Raw genomic sequence first — 25,427 nt, forward strand, 5'->3', positions numbered from 1 at the left:
ACAGAAGAAACAGAGGAGGCATCAGAACAGATCCCACAGATATTAAAAGAATGATAAAAGGGTACTACGAAACAATACAATAAATTAAACAACTTATATGAAATGGACAAATATCTTGAAAGCTACTAATAACTAAAACTGCCTCAAGAAGAAAATGTAAATAGCTCTGCATCAATTAAAGAAATTAAATTTAATATTTAAAAACTTCCCAAAATACAATCCAGATAGCATCGCTACTGAATCCTATTAAACAGTTAAAGAATAATACCAATTCTACACAAACTCGGGATTAGAAGAGTTCCCAACTCACTGCATTACCCTGTTACCAACAACAGATAAAGACATTACAATTAAAGGAAACTACAAGAAATATTCCTCATAAACACAGACACAAAATCCTTAAAAAGATAATACCTCATGACTAAGTAAGGCTCATCCTAGGAATGTAGGTTTGGTTTAACTTTTAAAAATCAATCAATATAATTCACCAAATTAATAGAATAAAATATAAATCATGTCATCATCTCAGATACAGAAAAAGCACTTGACAAAATTCAACATGTATTAATGATTTTTAAAAACTCTCAGCAAACTAGGAACTACAGGGCAACTTCATCCTGACAACAACTATGAAAAATGTCAACTAACATAATTCTTAAATGATAAAAGTCACTCCTAAGATCGGGAACGAACAAAGATATCCACTCTTACCCTTTCTATTCAGTATAGTACTGGAAGTTCTTGCCAGTACAAAGAAGCAAAGAAAACAAAATTAACAGATATTCAGATTGGAAATGAAGAAATAAAACTATTGCTCTCTGCAGACAACAGGATTGTATATGTAGAAAAATCTAAATAATCTACAAAAGGTCTATTACAACTAGTAGGTGAGTTTTAGCAAGGTTACAGGATATAAGGTTAATATATAAAAATCAACTGGGGCCAGGCTCGGTGGCTCACACCTGTAATTTCAGCACTTTGGGGAGGTCGAGGCAGGAGGATAGCCTGAGACCAGGAGTTCAACACTAGCTTGAGCAACACAGAGAAACCTCAACTTTACGAAAAAAAATTTTTTTTTAATTAGCTGGTGACTGGGTGTGTTGGCATGCACCTATAGTCCCAGCTACTAGGGAGGCTGAGGTGGGAGGATTTTTTGAGCCTAGGAGGATGAGGCTGCAGGGAGCCATGGTTGCACCATTGCATTCCAGCCTGGGCAACAGAGCAAGACCCTGTCTCTACAAAATAAAAATAAAAATCAACTGGATTTCTATACTCACAACGAGTAAGTGAAAATTGAATTTTAAAACCAATACCTTTACAACAGCATCAAAAAACACGAAATATGTAGGGATACATTTATCAATGTATATGCAAGACATATATTATATGCATATAATATATATACTATATATGCATATAGTTTAAAGAACTTAAAATACAGTACAGTAGGGATACATTTATCAGTGTATATGCAAGACATATATTATATGCATATAGTTTAAGAAACTTAAAATACAGTACAAGTAAAAGTATGCTGAGCCCTACAGTAAGACTTTGTTAAGGAGAGAAACTCAATATAAAAGGCAAGTCCTCTTTGAATTCTATCCAAGAGGAGCTTTAGTCACATAGTGCTAATAAGCCATGGTCATAAGGTGATCTCGCCTACATGGTTCTATCAGAGAACAGTATTAGTCTCATAACCCACAAAGCATTTCAAAATTCAAGCCATAAATATTAGCTAGTAAAATAAATCTACTACTGAAACTCAGTCTGAAATGCTCTTTACCCTCATAATTCCTCTCTTTGTGTTCTTTCACCAAATGACATATCTGGAAATAAATATTACCATGTAGTAAGTTATAGAAATCACAGGAAGGCTTTCATTTTGAAACACAGTAACTCAAGAACACCCCCTAGGGTCTTTAGTAGTTCTTTTACATGAAAAAAATCTCCCAACAGTAATCTGGCCCTTATTAAACCCTGTTCATATTTTTTAAAGCACTTAACTACAAAGGCCTGTTTGAAAACGAATGTTTTTCCACAAGGCCAAGAATCATTATAAGAACTCTTGCCATGAGCACCTAAAGAAACCAGAAAGTCATTATTTTTCTTTACAATAGGTTTCATTAAAGATTCTTTTAAAAAGGTCTTAAACCAATTTAAAAAGGTACACAGTCAATTAAAATTTTCCTCTTCAGGAATATATGTACCATACAAAATAATCAACACGTATTAAGAGTCCGTGTCCATGCTTTATATACACTATCTTTTAAAATTACAGCTACACTGAAAACAGTTATTTGTAATCCCAAATAAGGAAAGTAAAGCTCAGAAAGATTAAGTGACTACTTCAAAACTAGGTACCTAATAAGTGAAGGGCAAGATTTCAGCCCAGTTGTCTACATTTCTTTCATTTTGGAAAGCATTTCATCACTTAATCAAATGTTGGCTGGAAACCTTCTGCAATGTTTTTCTATTTAAAAATTCTACCCTTAATATCTCAACATTATTTATTTTTCTTTTTTTAAATCTGATTTCATTACTCACTTGCCTAGCACTGTTTCCATTTCAATTGAAATTTCAATTCAATTTTCAACAGAAAAATATTCCCTATTTCGTTAACTCAAATTTATCGACGCTTCACATAGAAACAGGAAATTTTCTATGACACATGCATATATTTGCAAAAATAAACTTACTACTGCATTTTCTAACATAATGAAAAACAATGAGGCCAAAAGACATGTTAGCTAAGCTAAGTAGGGACATGAGAAGACAAAAAAGACAGCTCAAACAACAAAAATTATCCCTGAAGAAAGTTTAAATCATTTCTTATAAGTAAAAAAAAAAAGATACACATTATCTACTACAAGGAAGTAAAAGGTTCACTTCATATTTCCTTCTTAAATATTAAAAGTTACTTTAGTTGGCACTACCCTAAAAAAAAAAAACAAAAATACATCTTCATCAAGATTCATTGAGCTCTGTTTTCAAAATTATATAACAAGGATTTTGAAAAAAAAAAAAAAAGAGGGAGAACACAAACCTAAAAAGGAAAAGAACAAAACACAATCATGCAAGACAATACACAGCAACAGTTCACTAAACACCGAATCTAGTAATATAAACAAAACTTAGAAATAAAAGTTTTCTGTGCAACTGAACCCAGTACATGCATTCACTTAATTCCTAAAGTTCTTCTGAAATCTAGTTCTCTTAATTTAGACATAATTCTAGTAAGTTTGGTGACAAGGCCAAAAGAAGTAAACCAAAGGTAGAGAAAAGCGAAGTATTGTCAGCAGTAGCTATACTACATACAATACCAAAAATTAAGGGAAAACACAGGTGAAAGTCAAAAAAAAAAAAAAAAAAAAAACAGAGAGAGAGAGAGAATCTATTAAAAAGTATAAATAAGGCCGGGCGCGGTGGCTCATGCCTGTAATCCCAGCACTTTGGGAGTCTGAGGCGGGCGGATCACGAGGTCAGGAGATCGAGACCATCCTGGCGAACACGGTGAAACCGCTGTCTCTACTAAAAATACAAAAAAATTAGCCGGGTGTGGTGGCGGGCGCCTGTAGTCCCAGCTTCTAGGGAGGCTGAGGCAGGAGAATGGCGTTACCCTGGGAGGTGGCGCAACTTGCAGTGAGCAGAGATCGCGCCACTGCACTCCAGCCTGGGCGACAGAGCAAGACTCCATCTCAAGAGAAAAAAAAAAAAAGTATAAATAAAATTGTCTCCAAATTTATTTAAATACAGATATCCATCCTAACCTTCTCCAACTGATCTTGAGAATATTGCTATATAATAGCAATCATATTAAAAAACTATACCCTGAAACATCAAGAAAATATCAATTATGTTCATTATACTCTAACAAGAAATTATACAATACATTTTAAACTGTTAAAATATAATTACAAAATGTAAATACATGTTTTTAAACTGCAGAAAAGCTGTGTGAGCAGCTTAAAGAACAGGCCTCAGAAATTGAGACAATTAACCCAGAAATTAAATTATATTAATCACACCACAGAATGACAGCACAGAAAGAAGGCATTTTTGGAACACCGTAATTATGTGGTTCCTTCTCTCCTATTCAGAGAACTTACCACTTAGAAGCTTGAAACATCATTCTTCTATGAACACAGGTTTTTACTAACACTTACGAAGCAACTCCCAACTTATCCCTCAAATGCTAGTTTTTTTATTCTTGAATAATAAATAAAAATTTAAAAATAAAAGACTTGATTTTTATCTCAAGACTACTCATCAAAGAGAAATAGACATTATTTACTTAATATCAAATGACTTCAACAAGAGAAGACATAAAAGGGAAAAACAGTCATCCAAAGGAAGATTATGAGGTTCAAGGCAGCTGACAAAAGTCTTTAAAAAGACATTAAAAAGTAGACACATGATCAGATGTAACACAAAAATAATTCAATATGACAACACTAAAGAAAGTTTTCATGCAAGGACACCATGGAAATCCACATCTGTAACACAAAGCATTATCAAGACTGCATCTTGGACAGAGACTTAAGCAGATATAAGAAAGGTATAAATGTGAACTGCAATGTCTGCCTTCTGAACATAAATCACCTAGTTAAGATCAACAGATACTACAAGAATAAAATGTTAATTCCTATTATGTGATTTTACACTATTCTTCTATATTATTCTATTAGGAACATCTTTTTCCTTTTTAAGTCTAAGATAGTGTCAGTCTCCAAAAAGGAAAAATACTTACAAACCCATATAATGTTCCTTTGACCAAACTCTCTATTTTGAAAAGTTCATGTGAGCAAGAAGTCCTTGAGTGCCTAAGAATGAATGAATGGATGGAAAGATGGGTGAATGAATAAGGCTTTAAAAGTAATCACCAAGATCCAGGCAAAGCAGGGAGGGCAGAAATAAGATATGCACAAATTAAAATCACATTAAAAAGTCATGTTTTCTCTGCTCCTTTTCCTTCTTTATCTCTTCCTGACTCCTCACAAAACCAAGTACTCTAAACTGAAAACACCACTATGTATTCCATGTCCAAAGGCATCACAATTTACCAAATGTTTTAATTCCTCAGCATCCAAATTCATATTACCTTAGCTTACTCTTAATTTTTAAATAGGAATTCATGTAATTTTAGACACAAAATTTTTTATCTGTTAATATTACCCACCTACTCCTGAGTTTTACATGAAAACTGAGGGTGTTTATAAATGGGGAAAAGTAAACATTAAACATTCACTGTTTGCTAAATAAATAAATTTTTGTTTTATTCCTGAAAGAGGAGTAAAGAGAGATTATTATAATAGTTAAATCTCATTTCCCAGGTACTGATGACTTTTCCTAACAATGACAAACAAATCACACTCACTTTGCCATTTCTACAAATAGAATGCTGTTACATTTACCATTGTTCAGATAAGGAACATTAGGCCCTAAGGAAGTTGTGACTTCATGTCTCACAATAAAATAGTGGTGAACCTTTGTTAGTTGTTATAGTCTGCTAACAACTCCCGTAAAATGAAAATTTCTCACAGTCACTGCACATGTAAATAAAGTGTGCCTGGTTTTAATAGAAGTCACAATCCCAAAAGTTGTATAGCTACCCAATCATATTTTTAAATCTATCAGGAAAGTCAGCTATTGAAAGCTACTCCCTGAACATATTAACTGAATAAAACTCGTGTTTTTAAATTTTAAATATTTGAAACTTACTTTTCTTAAAAAAAAAAAAAAACAGTAAATTTACATTTCTCAGGCATTTCAGATGTCTGAAAACAAAAAATACCGTAAGCCTACAGTCAGGTCCGCTGTCAGGAAAGATGTCACATCCTATTGAGCTATGATTGAGAGACAGAGCAGGGACATGCTCTATAGAGTAGCTAAGGCTGAGGAGAATGGTTAGAGAAAAAGCTAAGATCGGGATCTGAAAGTTGGATTAGACGACTTCCAAGATCCTGTCCAAATCTGTGATAGCATATCTGAAGGTACTTTTGAGCAGCAGTGATGGATATATATTGATTGGTTCACATTTCTGTCTATCTGTTGTGAGATGTTTAACAGTAACTGAAAGCAGAACAATATCTAAAAGCAGATAATTAAGTTTGTACTTTCTCTGATATGAATACTGAATGTGGCAAATATAATCTAGAAGTGACTTTTTAAGAAACAAAAGTAATTCAATAGGAAAGAATATATCATAGAAAGAACCGCATCCCCTATCTCACATGATATAAAAAATCAATTCTGATGGATCACAGATATAAAAAGCTAAAACTATAAAGCTTCTAGAAGAAAGCATAAAATGTAATGAAGGTAAAGATTTGTTCACTTTATCACATGAAGGTAAAGATTTGTTAGAATTCAAAAGGCAATAACCATAAACAAAAAAATGGATAAACTAGACTTCATAAATACTTAACAGTTCTGCTCATCAAAAGATACCATTAAGAAAATGAATAGGAGCAAGCCAAGAGTGGAAGAAATTATTCACAATGTATATATATGTCAAAATAATCATACCCAGAATATATAAAGAACTCAATAAATTAACAATGAAATGACACACACTTCTCAAAAGAAGATATACAAATAGCCAATAAATACATGAAACAGATCTCAGAAACAATAATCACAAGGAATTAAAAGACCACCCCTTGGCCACTAGAATAGTTACAATGAAAAAGACTGACAAACTCTAAACGTTGTCAAGAATATGAAACAAACAAAATTCTCATTCATTATTCGTGGAAATAAAAAAAGGTATGAACACTCCCCAGAACAGACAGGCAGTTTCTTATAAAGTTAAATAATACCTGCCATAGGACCAAACTGAAAAATATGCCCACAAAAAGATTTGTAAGAATATTATACAAGTTTTATTTATAAGTCAAAAACTTAACCCAAATATCCATCAACATTCAAATGGATAAGCAGTCTGTGCTATGTTTATGCAATGGAATATTACTTAGCATTAAAAAAGAATAAACTACTGATATTTGCAAAAACATAGATGAATCTTAAAGACATTATACCAACCAAAATAAGTTGGATGATTCTATTTACATGAAGTAATAGAATCAGCAAAACTCAACTGTTGTGATACAAATCAGATTGGTGATTGCTTCTAGAAAAGGAGGGGAATGACTAAGATGGGTAAAATGGAAGTCTATAGGATAATGAAAGTGTTCTAAATCTCGATAGTGCTGTGGATTACATAGTGTGCACATTCATTAATACTCACAAATTTATATAATCAAATGTTGTATACTTTACCCAATGTAAATTTTACTTCAAATAAAAACTCTTCAATAAAATAAGAATTACAAATGCTATAATTCTATTAGACTTGCTATACAAAGTGGTATCACTTGGCAATCTGAAACTACTTTCTGAGTATCCTCAGCTTTTAAAAACAAGTAAATATATTATGAGTAGTGATAGCCAGATTTCTCACTGTTGGTTAAAAAAAAAGATACAAATATGGAAAAGGGATGGGAATTACAAATATAGAAGAAGGAAATACTATTTTGTACTGACAGACTGAAATTAAAAGTGTATCAGTGTAAACTCAAAGTTTTTAACAGATATTAATGTATGTGTGTCACACACACACATATATAGGCATATTTCTATGTGTGTATGTATATACATACACGCACAAACATTTCCTAGTTCTGCTGCAGAAAGGGCCTGGCAGTAACAACATACCACAGTAATGAGCATATCCAGTGGCCAAATCTTGGTTTCTAAATACCATTATCCAATAAAAGGATTCAGAACTTCTTGGAGAAAAGGACTGATTATGGGGCTGCAGAAGAGAAACTGCAAGATGAGTTTATTTATAAGAACTTGCTGTACCAGAAAGAAAGAACTCAAAGATTCATGAGAACATGTCAAAAGGACAGAGAAGCCAGCTTGAAGGGGCAACCAGTGGCCACATCTGGAACCCTTTGGCTATCAAAATAAATAATAATGCATTCAATACATTACATTAAATAAGGTAAGAATTAATAAGTTCATATAGACGTAAGTCAATAACTGGGGGACAAGGGAAGGCTTCTGCTTACATTAGAATATCAACTGACAAATAAGGAAATATAAACATTAGAAATAATAGAGTTAGAAAATCATCAATGGATGCTAAATCTAGAGGGTAAAAATCTGATGAGGAACATGTTTACATAATCCCAAAATCTAACTACAAGAAACTTTTCAGTAGAGAAATTTGGCAGATATCACCCAAGCAAGCAATCCCAAACTGATGCACTAAGAACACATTACTTCTGTGATATTTGTGCTCAAAATGCCTACCCAAATCTAGTCAAAAAGAAATAACAGACCCAAATTGGAGATATCCTATAAAATAGCCTGAGCTCCTAAAAAATATTAAGGTCATGAGCCATAAAGAACGACTGAGGAACTGTTTCAGATGAAAATGATTTAAGGGATATGATAAATATGAACCTGGGTGAAGGAGGAATGCTATAAAAAAATCCTGCGAAGTTGATATTGTTTTACTCTTTTTACCAATAAGAAACCCCTTAAAACGGTTAAATTTGTCCGAAGTCACAGTTAGCATACAGGTAAGCCAGCTCTGCCCACCTCTAAGGTCATGTACTTATTAGGCTAGTTGCTATTTCTGTGGCTAGCCATACTGGAGAGCTATAGTCTCAATCCAATATTTCCACATGCATTAAATTCAGTTAAAATTTGGTATTCTCTCATATTTTGTAAGAGAAATAATTAAAAGAATCGCCATAACTGTATCAAAGATGCACACTTCAAGTTATAGAAATACAAAAAATACAGTGAATGTAAAGATAGCTGTCCATCATTTACTCTATAGTAACTTACTTTCAAAGCGTTTTATTAAAATATAAGTGAAAGTAAACTCTAGGTAGATCTGATAAGTGAAAATTATAATAAAAGCTATTGTAATCTCAAAAACTGAACCATAACAAAAACGCACAGTGTTAGCATAGCTGCTGAATTCAAACTTCCATACTTACGAAAGGTACACATACCTTTTCCTAAATGTGTGTTTATGCTCATATATCTAGCTGTTCCTGTAAGGCTCTTGTGTTCTCTGTATGGTATGTGTTTCTTTGTCTCTGGATCAATATATTCCTTTGCCAAACCAAAATCTATAATGTGAATAACTTGCTGGGTTTTGTTTCCTGGTCGTCCTATTAAGAAGTTCTCAGGTTTTACATCTCTGTATATCAAGTTCTTTGAATGGACATATTCCATGCGAGAAATCTTAGTTTAAGAAAAAAAGAAGAGAAGTTTTATTTTGGGCTTTGACTAGCCTAAGCAAGTATGATAAAGGCAAGACAGAATGAAAACATACAAAAGAAATAAATCAGAAATTGTTTCAACCCTTTAAAAGTAAAATGATGTCAGCCCATCGTTCTTCAAATACATATAGCAAATTACAATTTAAAATCTTTGCCTTTACTATTATGGTCACTGCTAAACAAAAGTATTTGAATTTTATGAATTCCTTTCATATCAGTAAGTCTGATTCAATCAACACTTTCAGAGGATGCTACTTCATAAAATCAAAAAGTCATATTGATACAAGACCTTGAACTCAAAAGTATAAGCAGACATATGCAAAACGTTGCAATATAGTCTTCCTTATCAACTCAATAACCAAGCAACTTTTACAAGTATAAAAACAACAGCACTATTCAGTATCTTTTTCTTTTTCATAACATGTTTCCCTTACTTTTTCCTAGGTATTAAACATTTAAAAATGATTAATCTTAAAGTTAGAAAGATCTTAAAGCTAGAAAAGTCTGGAATCCAACTCTAATATTATATAGCTCATTTTTATTAATTATTTTACAAATTCTCAATGTTCATTGGACAAACTGTCATAAAACAGAGTATTACAAATAAGAAAATAAAACTGCTTCACTTAGTGATAATCATGGTTAACAATGCAATGTAAACATATGGTTACACAGGTCATTTTCGTTTGCTTAACAAACTTTGCAGCATACAATATACAGTATTCTATGTCTATAGATTCTTAATGATATGAGCATTTTCAAGGTCATGAAATATTCTTTGTTTTGTTTGGGGGAGTTGTTTGGTTTTTTGGTGTTTGGTGTGTGGTGGGCGGGGCGGGGTGGGGGGAGGAGAGGACAGGATCCCACACTCTGCCACCCAGGCTGGAATGCATAGCTCGCTGCAGCTTCAACCTTCAACCTCTGGGTTCAAGCAATCCTCCTGCCTCAACCTCCTCAGCAGCTGGGACTACACAAGCACACCACCACACTCGGCTTTTTTTTTTTTTTTTTTTTAATTTTTTGTAGAGATGGAGTCACACTAAGTTGCCCAGATTGATCTTGAACTCCTGGGCTCAAGTGATCCTCTAGCCTCAGCCTCCCAAAGCACTGGAATTATAGGCACAAGCCACCACACTTAGCCTATGAAACAATCTTTAATGCGCACTTTTTAATAGCTGCATATTTTCCTCTGGCTATTAATTTATTCAACTAACCCTGTTATTTCTGCACATTTGGGTTGCTTCTCATTTTTTTATTATAAACATCCTTTCATATAAAGCTTTAAGCACCTGTGAAAACATCCACAGGACAAATCTGTAGAAGGAGAATTAATGAGTCAATGAATAAAAATAATTTTAAGACTTCTGCAGCACACTTCTGTTGGCATTTATTTCAAAACTGCCCTAAAACATTCTCTAATTGTTATCCAATGGATTCCCTGAAGTCTAAGTAGTTTATCAAGACTCTCTAATTCATTAGTTTGCCGCTTGTTTTTCCACGTCATAAAGTCTATTACCAAAATTAAGAATCCATGTTTCTGGCCGGGCATGGTGGCTCACGCCTATAATCCCAGCACTTTGGAAGGCCAAGGCAGGTGGATTACAAGGTCAGATCGAGACCATCCTGACTAACATGGTGAAACCCCATCTCTACAAAAAATACAAAAAAATTGGCTGGGTGTGGTGGCACGCACCTGTAGTCCCAGCTACTCGGGAGGCTGAGACGGGAGAATAGCTTGAACCTGGGAGGCAGAGGTTACAGTAAGCTGAGATCTCACCACTGCTCTCCAGCCTGGGCAACAAAGCAAGACTCTATCTCAAAAAAAAAAAAAAAGAAAAAAAAAGAAAAAAAAAATCTATGTTTCTGAGGTTCTCTTTTGAAGTATTCATCTTTTATATGAAGAAATGGCTAGTGACAACTTAATTATCAAACTGAGCATTTTGATCTTAAAGCAATTATTATATTAGTTTTCATACAAATAAAATATATTTGACTCAGTTATTTTAAGTTACATGGATCCCAGAAAGACAGTATGAAAAGTAGAAACATTTGTATTAGGTCAAATGCTCTGTAAGACAATATCACAGAACTTTAAACTTTTAATATGAATTTGTGACCAACAACCATGTAATCGTTCAAACAACTTCAAATACCCTATTTTACTTACCAGTTGTATAGCTATCATGAGAACTGTTTTAAGAGAAAATGTTCTGTCACACAAGTCAAACAAGTCTTCCAAACTAGGTCCCAGTAGTTCCAGCACCATAGCATTGTATTTACCACAAGGGCCGAAATAGTAAACTTGAGGTATACCATCTGGGGGAAAAGAAATACTCATTTAATAATTTCATCATCTTAAATACTAAGGTTTTCCTCTTAAAAACTGGTTTTAAAATTTAGTTTCAAGGAACTAAAGCAGTACTATCACTTTTTCCAAATACATAACTTTTCCTGACCAAACCTCCCCACCTCCCAATACCTTCTCTTTGATGTTCACACTGTAGCCTGGATACACCTCTACTGCAGCTGCGTGACTGAATTACATCATAAACAGTACTTCATTCTTTCTCTCTACCACCTTACTACTGGACAAAAGCTGGGCTTTTTAGCTTTATATTTCCATAGCCTGGAGAAACGCTTAGCACACAGTTAAAAGATTCCAGTTCTATTGAACAAGAGAGTCGCTACTGGCTTTAATAACCCTGTGGTAGGCATACTGCTAAGATCACCACTGTCAAGATTCCCATCCTCTGGTTTATACACCTTGTATAAACGCCTCCCCTTGAAAGTGGGCAGGATTCCTAGGATCTCACTATTGTGACCAGGCTAACTTATATGGCAGATGTAATCAAGGCTCCTATCAGTTGACTGTAAGTTGATCAAAAGGAAGAGAATCCTGGTGGACCTGACCTATTCAGGTGAGCCTTTAAAAAGATGGTCTAGAAGTCAGAGATATTGGAAACAGCAGAGAAACTCTCCTGCTGGCCTTAAAGTAGCAAACCACCATGCTGTGGAGCGAGCCACATGCCAGATAGGAATCCTCGAGGAAGTAAGGGCCACAGTTCTATTGCCATGAGGAACTGAATTCTGAAAGAACCAGTGAACTTGGAAGAGAGTACTGAGGCTCATGTAAGATTGTAGTCCAGGCTTACACCTTAATTTCCACATGGTAAGACTCTAAACAGAAGACCCAGCTAAGCCATGCGTGTATTCCTGACCCACAGAAATTGTGAGATAGTAAAGTCTTTCATTTTAAGCCAGTAAGAGCTAGTAATAATTCATTATGAAGCTATATAGAATAATACAAACTCCAAATATGAAGTCTGAATGCCCAGAAGTCATCTGTATTTTATTTTCAGAACTAACAGATTCCCAATAAACTGAAATATAAGTGATCAATTTACTTTATATGGAAGTTGTCAGAATCAAAACGGAGTCACTTGTATTAAAACCCTGACAAACAGAGCTAGGGAAGGAGATGAAGGGAGGGTTCTCACACATATATATGCCTGATAACAAGAACTATCACAAAAGACTGCAAAAACCACAACCTGGAACAAAAGCTACCACAACCTTACAAAAAATTACTCTGCGAGGACATCTGCCCAGGAACTGCCTGTCCAACCATGGACTGATGCCATTCTTGTTAATGATCCTTGTAGCCAAGGATAATCTCTCAAAACAACTTACGTGACCCTCCTCATTTTTCCTTTAAAAATTTTTGTCTTCCTTTACCTCCCTGAATATACTCACGTATATTCCCACTGTAATGCCCACTCCTAAATAACTATCATTTTCTTTTAGACAGTCTCCCTCTCTATTATTTAGTTTGAAACTTAACACTGCATTTATCTATTAGCATGAAAAAAAGTCTCAGTTTTACTTCCAAGTGATTTTTTTCAATATATTGAAAGAGAAAACAAATCTAATGAAAACTTCTCATTCTTTTTAATAAAAAGTTTTTTTTAATATAACATTCTTATTACCCTATTATTTTGAATATAAATTATTGCAGGACAGAACAGAAAACAATGAACTAAAAATCAAGACAACTACATTCTTAGTGTCTAACCTAATATTCATCAGCTGTGTGGCTAGCTTGTCATTCAGTCTCTCAAGTGGGCCTCAGTTTACTAATCTATAATAATATTAATGATTTGGATAAGACAAATATTTCTTGGATATGAATATGAGTGAGGCAGCAGAACATCTACAGGTGGGAATGTAAGCTAGTGTAATCACTGTAGTCCCAGCTTCTCGGGAGGCTGAAGCAGGAGGATCGCTTGAACCCAGGAGGTGGAGGTTGCAGTGAGCCAAGATCACGCCACTGCACTCCAGCCTGGGTGACAGAGCAAGATTCTTTCTCAAAAAAAAAAAAAAAAAGAGATAGTGTAATCATAGCAGGAATGGATACAAATTCAAACTGCATACATGGTGCCCTCCCCAGAAACGGAGATTCTGATACACCCCAATATGTATATATCAGGACCCCCTGCAAACACACACATATCACACATGCTTGTCCCATCTCTTCCTGCTACTAGGAATCAAAGCCACTCCTACCACAGCCACTCTTATATGTATTTGTCATATCTACCCCTCACATGTGTAAAGGCAGAGAAAAGGTTCAGAAACAGGGAATGAGAGGCTTGTTAAGTTTATTCCAACTCTAAAATCCTGCTTTTACAATGCTATATACATTAAGAGGCTGGAGATGCAATTAAGATTTACAAATGGCTCTCAGCTACTAAGCTTTTAAAATTCTTTCCATAATGCTTTTTCCCCCTCTCTGCCACTGAAAGTTATTAATTTACATCCTCTCAATTTAACAATGTCTAATAACTTATTCCACTCCATTTTGTTACTTCTGATATGCAGGGTGCATGGAAACTAGATCAAAACTTGGTAGAACTATATACAAAATGTAAAAATAAAAAGGTTTTGAACTTCTTCAATGAAAGGACTGTCGGCTGGGCGCGGTGGCTCATGCCTGTAATCCCAGCACTTTGGGAGGCTGAGGTGGGTAGATCATTTGAGGTCAGAAGTTTGAAACCAGCCTGGCCCACGTGGTGAAACCCCGTCTCTACTAAAAATACAAAACAGCTGGGCATGGTGGTGCGCGTCTGTAATGCCAGCTACTTGGGAGGCTGAGGCAGGAGAACTGCTTGAACCCAGGAGGTGGAGGTTGCAATGAGTCAAGATTGCTCCACTGCACTCCAGCCTGGCTGACACAGCAAGACTCCATCTCAAAAAGAAAAAAAAAAAAGGACTGTCAAAAGGTTCTCTACTTCCTTCTGAATCACCATCTATATTCCCAATAGCTAACGTTGTTGAGAAATGACTTCTGAGTACGACAGACAGCAGTGTATTTTGGTTTATAAAATGACTGTTTTTTTCAAAAGTTTTCAACAGTTTCCAAAACAGGAAAACCATTTAAGGAATTTCACTGTCTTAATTAATTGAACAAATACTTACTGAACATATACTATAACTTTATGGGACTGGGTTGGGCATTACAGATATGTAAGTGAATGAGAGACCATGCTAAGAATGCTTTAATCCAGGAATACAAAGTTGGGTTAATATTTAAAAATCCATCAATATAATTCACCATAATAACAGAAGAAATGGCAAAAACCATAAGACCATCTTAATGGGTGCTAAGAAAGCATTTGATATAACACTCAAAAATTTGGAATAGAAGGTTTCTAAATCTGATAAAGGGAATACAGGAAAAACTACCAGCTAACATCACATTTAATGGTGAAAGACGGAATGCTTTCCATTAACGACTGAGAGCAAATCAAGAACATTCACTTTTAACTTTGCTATTCAAGAGTACAATGAAGCAAAATAAATAAATAAAAAGCATTCTCAAGAATGAATGAAGAGACTCTTACTTCAAGAAAACCTGACATTTATTACCAATAATAAAATTAAAGCTTTCAAGCAATTCGAATTTTGTAAAAATTTTTATATGCTATGATGAACTTGACAGTTTTCCAATACTTAAAAACTTGTTCTGATAGAACTATGGTGATATTAGCTATTATGATTTAATGTTGGGTAGTGAAATGTGTTAGTATTTGAAATACATGCATAACTCAATGAACTAGTGTCCTCCAAAAGATAATGCATGTAGTTACAAAATCACACATGGGTAAATGGTTCATTCAAACTACAATGGATTTTAATGAATGAGAGCAGAAAAGGTTTTTTGGTATGATTTCTATACTCTACATTGTAACTGACCTTTAAGAAATGACTACTTGTCAAATTTTGGTTTAGTTTCAAAGGCATATTCATAATTTAAAAATTAATTAGTCAAGACTGACAGCTGTGGGTTAAAACATTGATGAGAAGAGAAAGTAGTACATTTTTGGAGGTAAATTACCCTATCCTTTTGCTTTTGGCGGAAAATTACCCTATCCTTTTCAAAGTAAGCATAAGTATGCATATAATGATGTTCAAGCTTCACTGTTTGTTACAGTTACAAAAAGAATTGGCAGCTACCTAAAAATCCACCAATTCTATGCTAATTAAACAAAGTATTAGCTTGGTGCAAATGTAATTGCAGTTTTTACATTGTTGGAATTTGCCGTTTGATATTGAAATACATTATTAAATGTGGTCATGTTATACATCATTTTAATGCGTGTTTCTCATTTTATTATTTTTGCTAATGACATTACTTGTTGTTTGCTTAAAATTTATTTTAGACTATGGAAATGTTAGACAAAAAGCAAATTTGAGTGATTTTCTTATTTGAGTTCAAAAATGGGTCGTAAGGCAGTGGAAACAACATGCAACATCAACAATGCATTTGCCCCACGAACTGCTAACAAACATACAGTATAGTGATGGTTCAAGAAGTTTTACAAAGGAGACAAGAGCCTTGAAGATGAGGAGCATAGTGGTTGGCCATCAGAAGCTGACAATGACCAACTGAGGGCAATCATCAAAGCTGATCCTCTTACAACTATATAAGAAGTTGCTAAAGAACTCATCGTCGACCTTTCTATGGTTGTTCAGCATTTGAAGCAAGTTGGAAAGGTGAAAAAGCTCAATTAGTGGGTGCCTCATGAGCTGAGCAAGAATTTTTTTTGAAAACATCGTTTTGAAGTGTCATCTTCTCTTACTTCACACAACAATGAACCATTTCTCAATCGTATTGTGACGTGAGACAAAGAATGGATTTTATATGACAACCAGTGACAACCAGCCCAGTGGATGGACCGAGAAGAAGCTCCAAAGCACTTCCCAGAGCCAAACTTGCACCGAAAAAAGGTCATAGTCGCGTTTGGTGGTCGGCTGCTGGACTGATCCACTACAGCTTTCTGAATCCCAGCGAAACCATTACATCTGAGAAGTATGCTCAGCAAATCAATGAGATGCACCGAAAACTGCAATGCCTGCAGCTGGCATTGGACAACAGAAAGGACGCAATTCTTCTCCATCACAACACCAACCACATACTGCACAACAAATGCTTCAATGGGCTATGAAGTTTTGCCTCAACTGCCATATTCACCTGACCTCTCGCCAACCAACTACTACTTCTTCAAGCATCTTGACAACTTTTTGCAGGGAAAACATTTCCACAACCAGCAAGATGCAGTAAAAATGCTTTCTAAGAGTTCATCAAATCCCAAAGCACCAATTTTTACACTACATGAACAAACAAACTTATTTCTTGTTGGCAAAAAATGTGTTGACTGTAATGGTTCCTATTTTGATTAATAAAGATGTGCTTGAGACCAGTCATAATGACTTAAAATTCTTAGCCCGAAACTGCAATTATGTTTGCACCAACCTAATATGTCATACCCATTCTATGGAATATAATACGGCCTTCAACTATCTTTGGAGATAACTGTAAAAGACAAACTTTTATTACTTCTTATAATACTGATTAAAATTTTTGTTGTTTTAAACCATGTATTACTTAAAAAAAAATTTTTTTTTAAATGGAGTCTCACTGTATTGCCCAGACTGGAATACAGTGGTGCAATCTCAGCTCACCACAACCTCCGCTTCCGAGTTCAAGGGATTCTCCTGCCTCAGCCTCCCAAAAATAGCTGGGATTGTAAGCACCTGCCACCACGCCCAGCTAATATTTTTACTGTATTTTTAGTAGAGACAGGGTTTCCCTATGTTGGCCAGGATGGTCTCAAACTCCAAACCTCAAGTGATCCACCCACCTCGGCCTCCCAAAGTGCTGGGATTACAGGCGTGAATCACCATGCCTGGCCTTAAAATATTTCTAATGAGTCATTGATATGGTTGGCTGTGACCCCACCCAAGTCTCATCTGGAATCGTAACTCCCACAATTCCACATGTTGTGGGAACCCAGTGGGAGGTGACTGAATTATGGGATTGCGTCTTTCCTGTACCGGTCTTGTAATAGTAAATGAGTCTCACAAGATCTGAAGGCTTTAAAAACGGGAGTTTGCCTGCACAAGCTCTTGTCTGCCAGTGAGATGTGCCTTTCACCTTCCGCCATGATTGTGAGGCCTCCCCAGCCACATGGAACTGTAAGTCTAATAAACCTCTTTCTTTTGTAAATTGCCCCATCTTGGGTATGTCTTTATCAGCAGCAAGAAAACGTACTAATACAGTCATTAAACATACATATGAATAGAAAAGATAATACAAGAAAAAAGCAGAAAGCTAACAGATTACTGGAAGCACTGGTGATTTCTACTTTCACTTTTTTTAAAAAAAAGTTTTCCTAATTTTTATTATGAATGTATGCTATTTTTGCAATCAGGAAAAAAAAAAAATGCTTTCTTTTTTCTAGGACCACAAAGAAAGACTTAAAATGATATTTACATCAAACTATAATTTTATTTCCCAGAACAAGTCTGGACAGTTTTTTTTTTTTTTTTTTTTTTTTTTTTTAAATCACTGAGCAAACAACTTAAATTTTTAAGAGTTAAGAAGAACTGCAACTAACAAATAGAGGTTGAGGCAGGGTACACCCTAAGCAAAAACAAACCAAAACCACCACGGCAACGTAAATGGTAGGTTGTATCACAAGGTAGAGATTTTTTAGAAATGAGAGAGGTAAGGAAAAAGAGGGCACGAGAGGCTCAGAAAGAAGGTTTGTTCTTATACCTAGCGAATTTTCAATTATAAAATCTTACTCCACCCATTCCAGTGGTTCTAAAATTATTTTTATTTCAGACTAATATAAAAAGCTATCTGCTGTGAATTCATGAAAGTTAGGTCTGATAATTTCCAGTGTTTTTACTTTTCAAGAGAAGTTTATTTTTCCCAAAAGCTCAAGGAGTATGAATACAAAATTCACATATCTGAAAATATAATCTCACCTTCACTCCCCAAAAATTCACTTCATTAAATATCTCATTTAATATGTTAGTGTTCCTTTTAAGTGACAAAACAAAATTAAGTCACACAACAGTAATACATAGGAACTATTAAAGACTGCTTGGTACTTTGTGTCAAGTTTTTAAATACTTCAGCTCCTAACAGGTAAGTTAAGTAGACCATTAAGGAAATAATATGATCCATTTCACAGTAGTATCATGATCCATTTTCAGGTCTAGAATTCTTCATGTAAAATGTAAAATACTGATACAGTTTGGATGTTGTACCCTCTAAATCTTACGTTGAGTTATAACCCTCAGAGTTAAAGGTGCGGCCTGATGGGAGTTAACTGGGTTAGTGGGGCAGATCCCTCATGGGTTTGTGCTGTTCTCATGATTGTGAGTTCTTATGAGATTTGGTTTAAAAGTGTGTGGTACCTCCCCCTCACTTTCTCTCTCTCTCTCTTGCTCCCACTCTCTCCACGTGATAAGCTGGCTTCCCCTTTGCCTTCTGCCATGACTGTAAGCTTCCTGAGGCCTTACCTGAACAGATGCCTGGCACCATGCTTCCTATACAGCCTACAGAACCATAAGCCAATTAAACCTCTTTTCTTATAAATTACCCAGACTCCAGCATTTCTTTATAGCAACACAAGAACAGCCTAACACAAATAGGAAGAATTAGAACAAAAGTACTAACAAACTTATTAGGAAATTTAAACTTCCTGATTTAATTTAAACAGCTCTGATTAAGAAAACCTAAATCGTGGCTAGAAATGCTAAGTACAGAATTATCACACAGTATTACCCTATCTTTTTTTAAGGTAATTTTGCATTAAGGCATTCTTAACCTTTAGCACAAATGCTTATACTCCTAGGTCAACAGTTTTCAACATGTGGCCTGAAGCTCCTGAGGACAGGGGTGGTCCGTGGGACCCTTGCAGGAAGTCAGAAATATCAGAATTATTTTGTAATAACACAAATATTTTTTTTCACTCTCATTCCAGAGACTATGGGACTTGTGTTATCACAATATACTAAATGCAGAAGATATGGGAATCTAGCTGTTTACTATTAAGCCAGACATTAAAAGAGATTTGCAAAATCTGTAAAACGATGTTACTTTTCTCACTGTTTTTATTTTGGAAAGTATATCAACAAAATTGCCTTGATTTTAAAATGTCTCAATTATTATTTTTATTTTAAACAAATATAGCAACATTTTTATATTTCTGTGTTAATTTCTAATATGGTAAATATCAATAGCTAAGACCCACAACAACAAAAGTGCTCTGACATACTCAAAAAGGGTAAGAGCATAAAAGAATCCCAAGACCCAGAAGTTTAAGAAGTGCTGTCTTAGCTGAATAGTAAGCGCTACTATGAACCAACAGGTGTACTGAGTTATAGACTTGGTAACAGTCCTTCCATTAAAAGACCACAATATCTGCCTGTAGTAGTAAAATTCTATCAGTTAACCCCAAATAAAAGGAATCAAGTTAGCCCACTGTAAAAAAGAGCAACCGTCCTTTCTGTGATGATTTAATGTACACATGTAGAAAATATTCTAACATTCAAACAACATTAAAAAAATAACATCAGCGACAAACAAAAATTTATCCGTTGCAAAAACTGAAAAGAATTTAAGTTGTTATCCAATTTGGGCCTATAAAATTTAAGGAAAAAATGGACTCTATGATTCTTCCCCCTACCAGTCCCTGAGCTACAAGCTTACAAATCTTTTATTCTTACAATGCGTTATATAACACTTAAAGCAAAACTAAATATGAAATTTTCATAATTTTTCATGGTTTTATACTTTCTATCTTTTTACTACTGCAGGAGGAATTACAAAAATTACGTATATTTAGTAATACCCTATTCAAAAGTATGGTTTGCTTTTTGTTTAAGATTCCTATGTGCTTAATCACTGAAAATACTATAGTATTCACACCACACACAACCACACCAAAACCTGCACCATATAAACCAAACTAAAACCACTATCAGGTAACACCTCTTTCTTACTGATAAGAATGCATAACATTCTTCAAATGTACCCATTCTCCATAAACTACAACTTTAACAGAAAAAAAATGTACACTTCCATCTACTATGATAGTAGTACCAATGTAAGTATATATTCACATATAAATGTTTAGCAATGCAAAACCTGTAGAAATTTCCATACAGAGACACCTCTTTAAAGAATCAGAAGTATGACATATTTTTAAAGACTTCTTCTAAAAGCAATTTAGCTATGATAGAAAAAGGAATTCTAAGAATATGCTACATAAACTGTTGGTTATCTGGGCTGAGATTAAATTTACACTACTGACTAACCCACTCATATCATATTTTCATTACTTTTGTTAATATCAAAATACAGTAATATTCTAAGTATTTATTCACTGAACTTTCATGCTTTTTACAGTACTTCTTTTCAATTTTACCAAACAACAGCTTATAATATACATAGAGCAGAATTTTTTGAATGTCTTACCTAAAACATGGTCTGAGAAACTTGATCTGGTGACTGTGAATTAAATCAGTTTTAGATACTACTGAATGGTTTACACCCACAACTTTTAACAAAGTTTATACTATTACCCATAACACTTCTCAAAAGTGAACAGTACAATAAAATTTCCATGCATTACAAAATCACCAACGTTCATTTAACCAGCAGATGGAACTAAATTGTCTTGAAAGTGAAAATGTAGGTATCTATAAACCAGAGTAAAAAATGTAGGGAGTACATAAATCCAGACTTTATAACAAGGCACAAATCAAGAAGGCAGAAGGATCAGCATAAAGAAGAATGAGGGGGCTTTTCAAACACCTTTCAAAAGGCAACATTTTTATAAAGAGTTATAATTTTAGTAACAGCACCTGTGCCTACCATCAAATTATTGCTTAGAACTACATAGTACAAGGAATCTCAACAAGTCAAGCCACTTGAGAAATGATGATTTAACATATGCATGGTGTCAAAACAGTATTTTTAATATCATTTCCATAGTTAGAAATTTGCCAAGAATAGTAATTTATGACAGAGAAAAAGTTCATTAACTTCCCCTGATAAGTAGTAATTTATGACAGAAAAAAGGTTTTATTTCCTATGATTAAAAATATCAGCTAATTAAGATGTTCCAAGGAATACATTAATTGCAGTTTCTCCTAATGTAGCCTATTTAAACTAATGTCAAAAAAAATTAAGAAGTGTTACCAGAATCACAGATCTTCAAAAACAATTTTCCCATAAATTTCAAATATGTTCTATGCATTTTCATGAAATATCAACAATTCAAATATACTTTATTTTCAAGTAAATGAAGAAACTGAGTTAATTCTAATAATTAAAGCCCACCCTTCTCAAGAAAGTGATTAATTTTAGATGGCTGAGTTGTACAGTTCAGTAAGTTTTAATATAAAAATTTCTGCATATCTCCTTGGTTACCACTTCCATTAATTAGAAAATTCTCATCAATAATTTTTTCCTTTGATCTCTAGTTGTCTAAAATGAGAAAATAAATTCACCTAATCTAACACAAATGAAATTAATTTTAAAAATTTAAAAATTTGAAATTGTATTATTTGTCCAGAAATAAACTCAAAATTAATAATACAATGATTTTGTGTAATATTAAAATATCACAGGATCACAGAAGTTAGAAAACTATAGGAAATTTGAAGATTATATATCCCAACTTCACATCTAATGAAAGAAAACAGTCTATTATTGTTATTTAAGAATTTATTCTTTCAACCATTTACCAAGAACCTACAACTGCCAATAATTCTGCTACCAAGAAGAAAAAGATGAACATATCATTATCACTGCCCTCAAAGAGTTCAGAACTCAGTGGAGAAGACATAGACAAATAATAATTACCATATGATAAAAGAAAAATAAAGGTTTCAAAGGTTTTCATATTCAAAATAATATCAGATCAAATAAGACGCTTTTCTGGAGAGGAAAAGATGTCAGAAAACGCATTGCTAAGCAGGTGACATTTAGCTAAGGCTTAAAGAAAAAAGCAATTAATTAGAAAAGAAAGATATTCCAGAAAGAATACAGACATGTGAAAATAGTAAGATCTACTCAAGGAATAGTAAGTGTAGTGCAACTGAAAAGTAGGTCAGTAGAAAGAGAAAGAAATTCGGACTTTATACCAAATGATGTGCCCCTATGTGCAGGTAGAGGTAAAAAGGGTGTTGAGATATTCAAGAGGAAGCCCAATTCGAAGAAAAGTGACAATGGGGACTGGAAGAGAATGAAGTCGAGAGAGATTTTAAGAGACAAAATTGACAGAACTTTACTACACCAATACACCAAAATCAGAGGAGGCTAACATTTCAGCTTGAACAGATGTGGAACTAATGGAACCAGGTAATCCAAAAGACCAAGCAGGAAGGTCTTTCAAGAAAGAGAGAATTGTTGAGAAAATAAGGGCAAAAAAAGGTAGGGAACTCATTCCAGCTATATGAATTTCTGATTTCAGTAGGGATATTCATATACAGCTAGACTTAAAGAATGGAAGCAGGAGATAAAGAACTGGAAGTTACCTTTACACAAATAGTAACTTCATTTCTTCCTCCTTCCCTACTGTTACAAAAAATCCAGGATTGCAGGATGAAGCCACACACTAAGGTTAGGAGCCTGGTTCCTTCCTTTTGAGCAGCTGTACCAACCCTACAATTGCCCACCTCTGAACTCATTTGTCTCACATTACATACCTTTACTTGTTTAAGCTACGGCAGCCACAATTTTTGTTATTAAGAGTCAAATCTATTTATAACCAATGGAGTGGTCCACACAACTTTGTTCTTGCTATTCTTTTCTTGTCAACCTCTATACTCTCCTCAGGGAGATCTCATCCATTTCTTTAGCTTTAAAAACCATCTATGTGCTGATGACTCCCAAATCTAGGTCTTCATTTGACTCAATGAACACTGAGTAGATGTGACAAAACAAGACTATTCAATACATTAAATTTTTGCTATCACAGAGAGTGATAATGGTATAAAACAATATTCTAATCCTATGCAAAGCTAAATAATGTAAAGAGAGATATTATCAGAGAAGCTACATAAAGAGAAAGAAAGAAAGCATGGATTTACAGGAGGACCAAAACCCAAACAGGCAAAACCAAATTGTGTATTTTTTCACAGATACCTCACTAAATAATTCTAAATAAATCCATTTTCAATTTCTTTGTGGTAAAATACACATAGAACTTATCATTTAAACCATCTTTAAGTGTACAGTTCAGTGGTATTAAGTACATTTACATTATTATACAACCATCACCACTATCCATCCATCTCCAAAATGTGTTCATCATCCCATATTGAAACTCTTACCCAGTGAACAATAATTCCCCATTTCTGCCCTCTCCCCAAGCCCCCAGAAAACACAATTCTACTTTCTGCCTCTATGAATTTGACTATTCTAGGTGCCTCATGTAAGCGGAATTTATTTGTCCTTTATTTGTCTATTTTTGTTGGTGAGTTTTAGAAGTTCTTTATATATGTTAGATGTTACTTAAATCTATTTTTAAAGAGAATATTAACAAACAAATTGCTATATAAATTAAATTCAGCAAACCATAGGAAAATTACAGGCTGAGTTACTCTAAATAGCCCGTTTATAATTAAGAGCAGTCTGAAAATATAATCTTTTCAGATATGAATTCCAAAATCAAACTGTTTAAAAGTCATCAGTTCTTCCAAAACAATTAAGCACTCTTGATGTTCTACAAAGCTCACAAAGGTACTTAAAAATGCTTTCATAAAATTCACGAATGACCGAAAAAAAACACAAAAAACATGCTCAAATTCACAACTCATACAAAATACTCTAAAATACCCACACGTGTCAGAGCTCAGAGCCACATGATGCACACCTTCAGTAAGACCATTTGTATTTCAATCTATGTAAATGACACCCATAGAGCACAGAGGAGCATAGCACCCTTAGTAAATAGAGACTACCCTGTAAATGGTGGTCCCTGCAGTTGTGCAACACTGCAGTCCTATGGCATTCAGGTCCTAAAAGATGTTTCTTTTTTAGTCTTACTATTTCTGACATAGTTTTTAAATATAAAACAGAAAAAAGTTAAAATAATAAAAGTACACATTTGTTATTCAATTCAATGACTTGCTAAACTCTAAACTGACTTACTCATTTCTAATTAAACCACTCAATCCTATTCCTTCAAATGACAGTTTTACTACTGTACTAGATAGATGTGTGTTGTTTTTTTTTTAATCACCCTGGCATCCAATCCCCCTTATATAACACCTCGATTTCCCTAAAGTTCGGATAAGCATTTGATCTAACTTGAGGCAATCAAATTCATAGTAATTAAATCAGGGATAAGCATGACATAAGGCAGTAAGATTTAGTCCTACAACTTTTGCTGAAAGTTTTAGGAAAGAGATGTTTTCATAATTGCTAAGCCTAGGTTATTGGTGGCCACCTCCAGCATCTCTTAAGAAGGGCCAACCAGAGAGTGAAGCCTACACATACTCAAAAGGCGTATCATAGAGACTTGAGATACTGATGACAGTATTTGAAGCACTGGATAGAACAATGTCTTATATATCAAGTCATTTCCTTGAATTTCCAAGTACATGAGTCAATAAATTCATTTTATTCCCACTTAACTTCTTATTTGCTAGTCTTAACTATTATGTATAGTTTTACACATAATTAGTTTTATCCCAATAGCCTTTAAATCCCAGTTGTCAGTGATAATTCTGATAACTCCCTGAGGCCTGTCTGTA

At 34.3% G+C, this 25,427-nt stretch overlaps 1 protein-coding gene across 15 annotated transcripts in view; it reads right to left on the reverse strand.

Moving 5' to 3' along the window:
• Nucleotides 1–25,427, reverse strand: part of LOC105463150 (casein kinase 1 gamma 3) — a 102,562-nt gene that overhangs the window by 29,803 nt on the left and 47,332 nt on the right. For all 15 annotated transcript variants that reach the window (XM_011710118.2, XM_071098542.1, XM_071098544.1 and 12 more), the window contains 2 exons: nt 11,473–11,621; nt 9,033–9,267 (listed from right to left, as the gene is read on the reverse strand). In XM_011710118.2, coding sequence (XP_011708420.1) covers nt 9,033–9,267; nt 11,473–11,621 — 384 coding nt within the window. The remainder of the gene's footprint in view (nt 1–9,032; nt 9,268–11,472; nt 11,622–25,427) is intronic.

This window comes from Macaca nemestrina, chromosome 6 (assembly GCF_043159975.1).
Source record: "Macaca nemestrina isolate mMacNem1 chromosome 6, mMacNem.hap1, whole genome shotgun sequence".
In the NCBI taxonomy this organism is placed as follows: domain Eukaryota; kingdom Metazoa; phylum Chordata; class Mammalia; order Primates; family Cercopithecidae; genus Macaca; species Macaca nemestrina.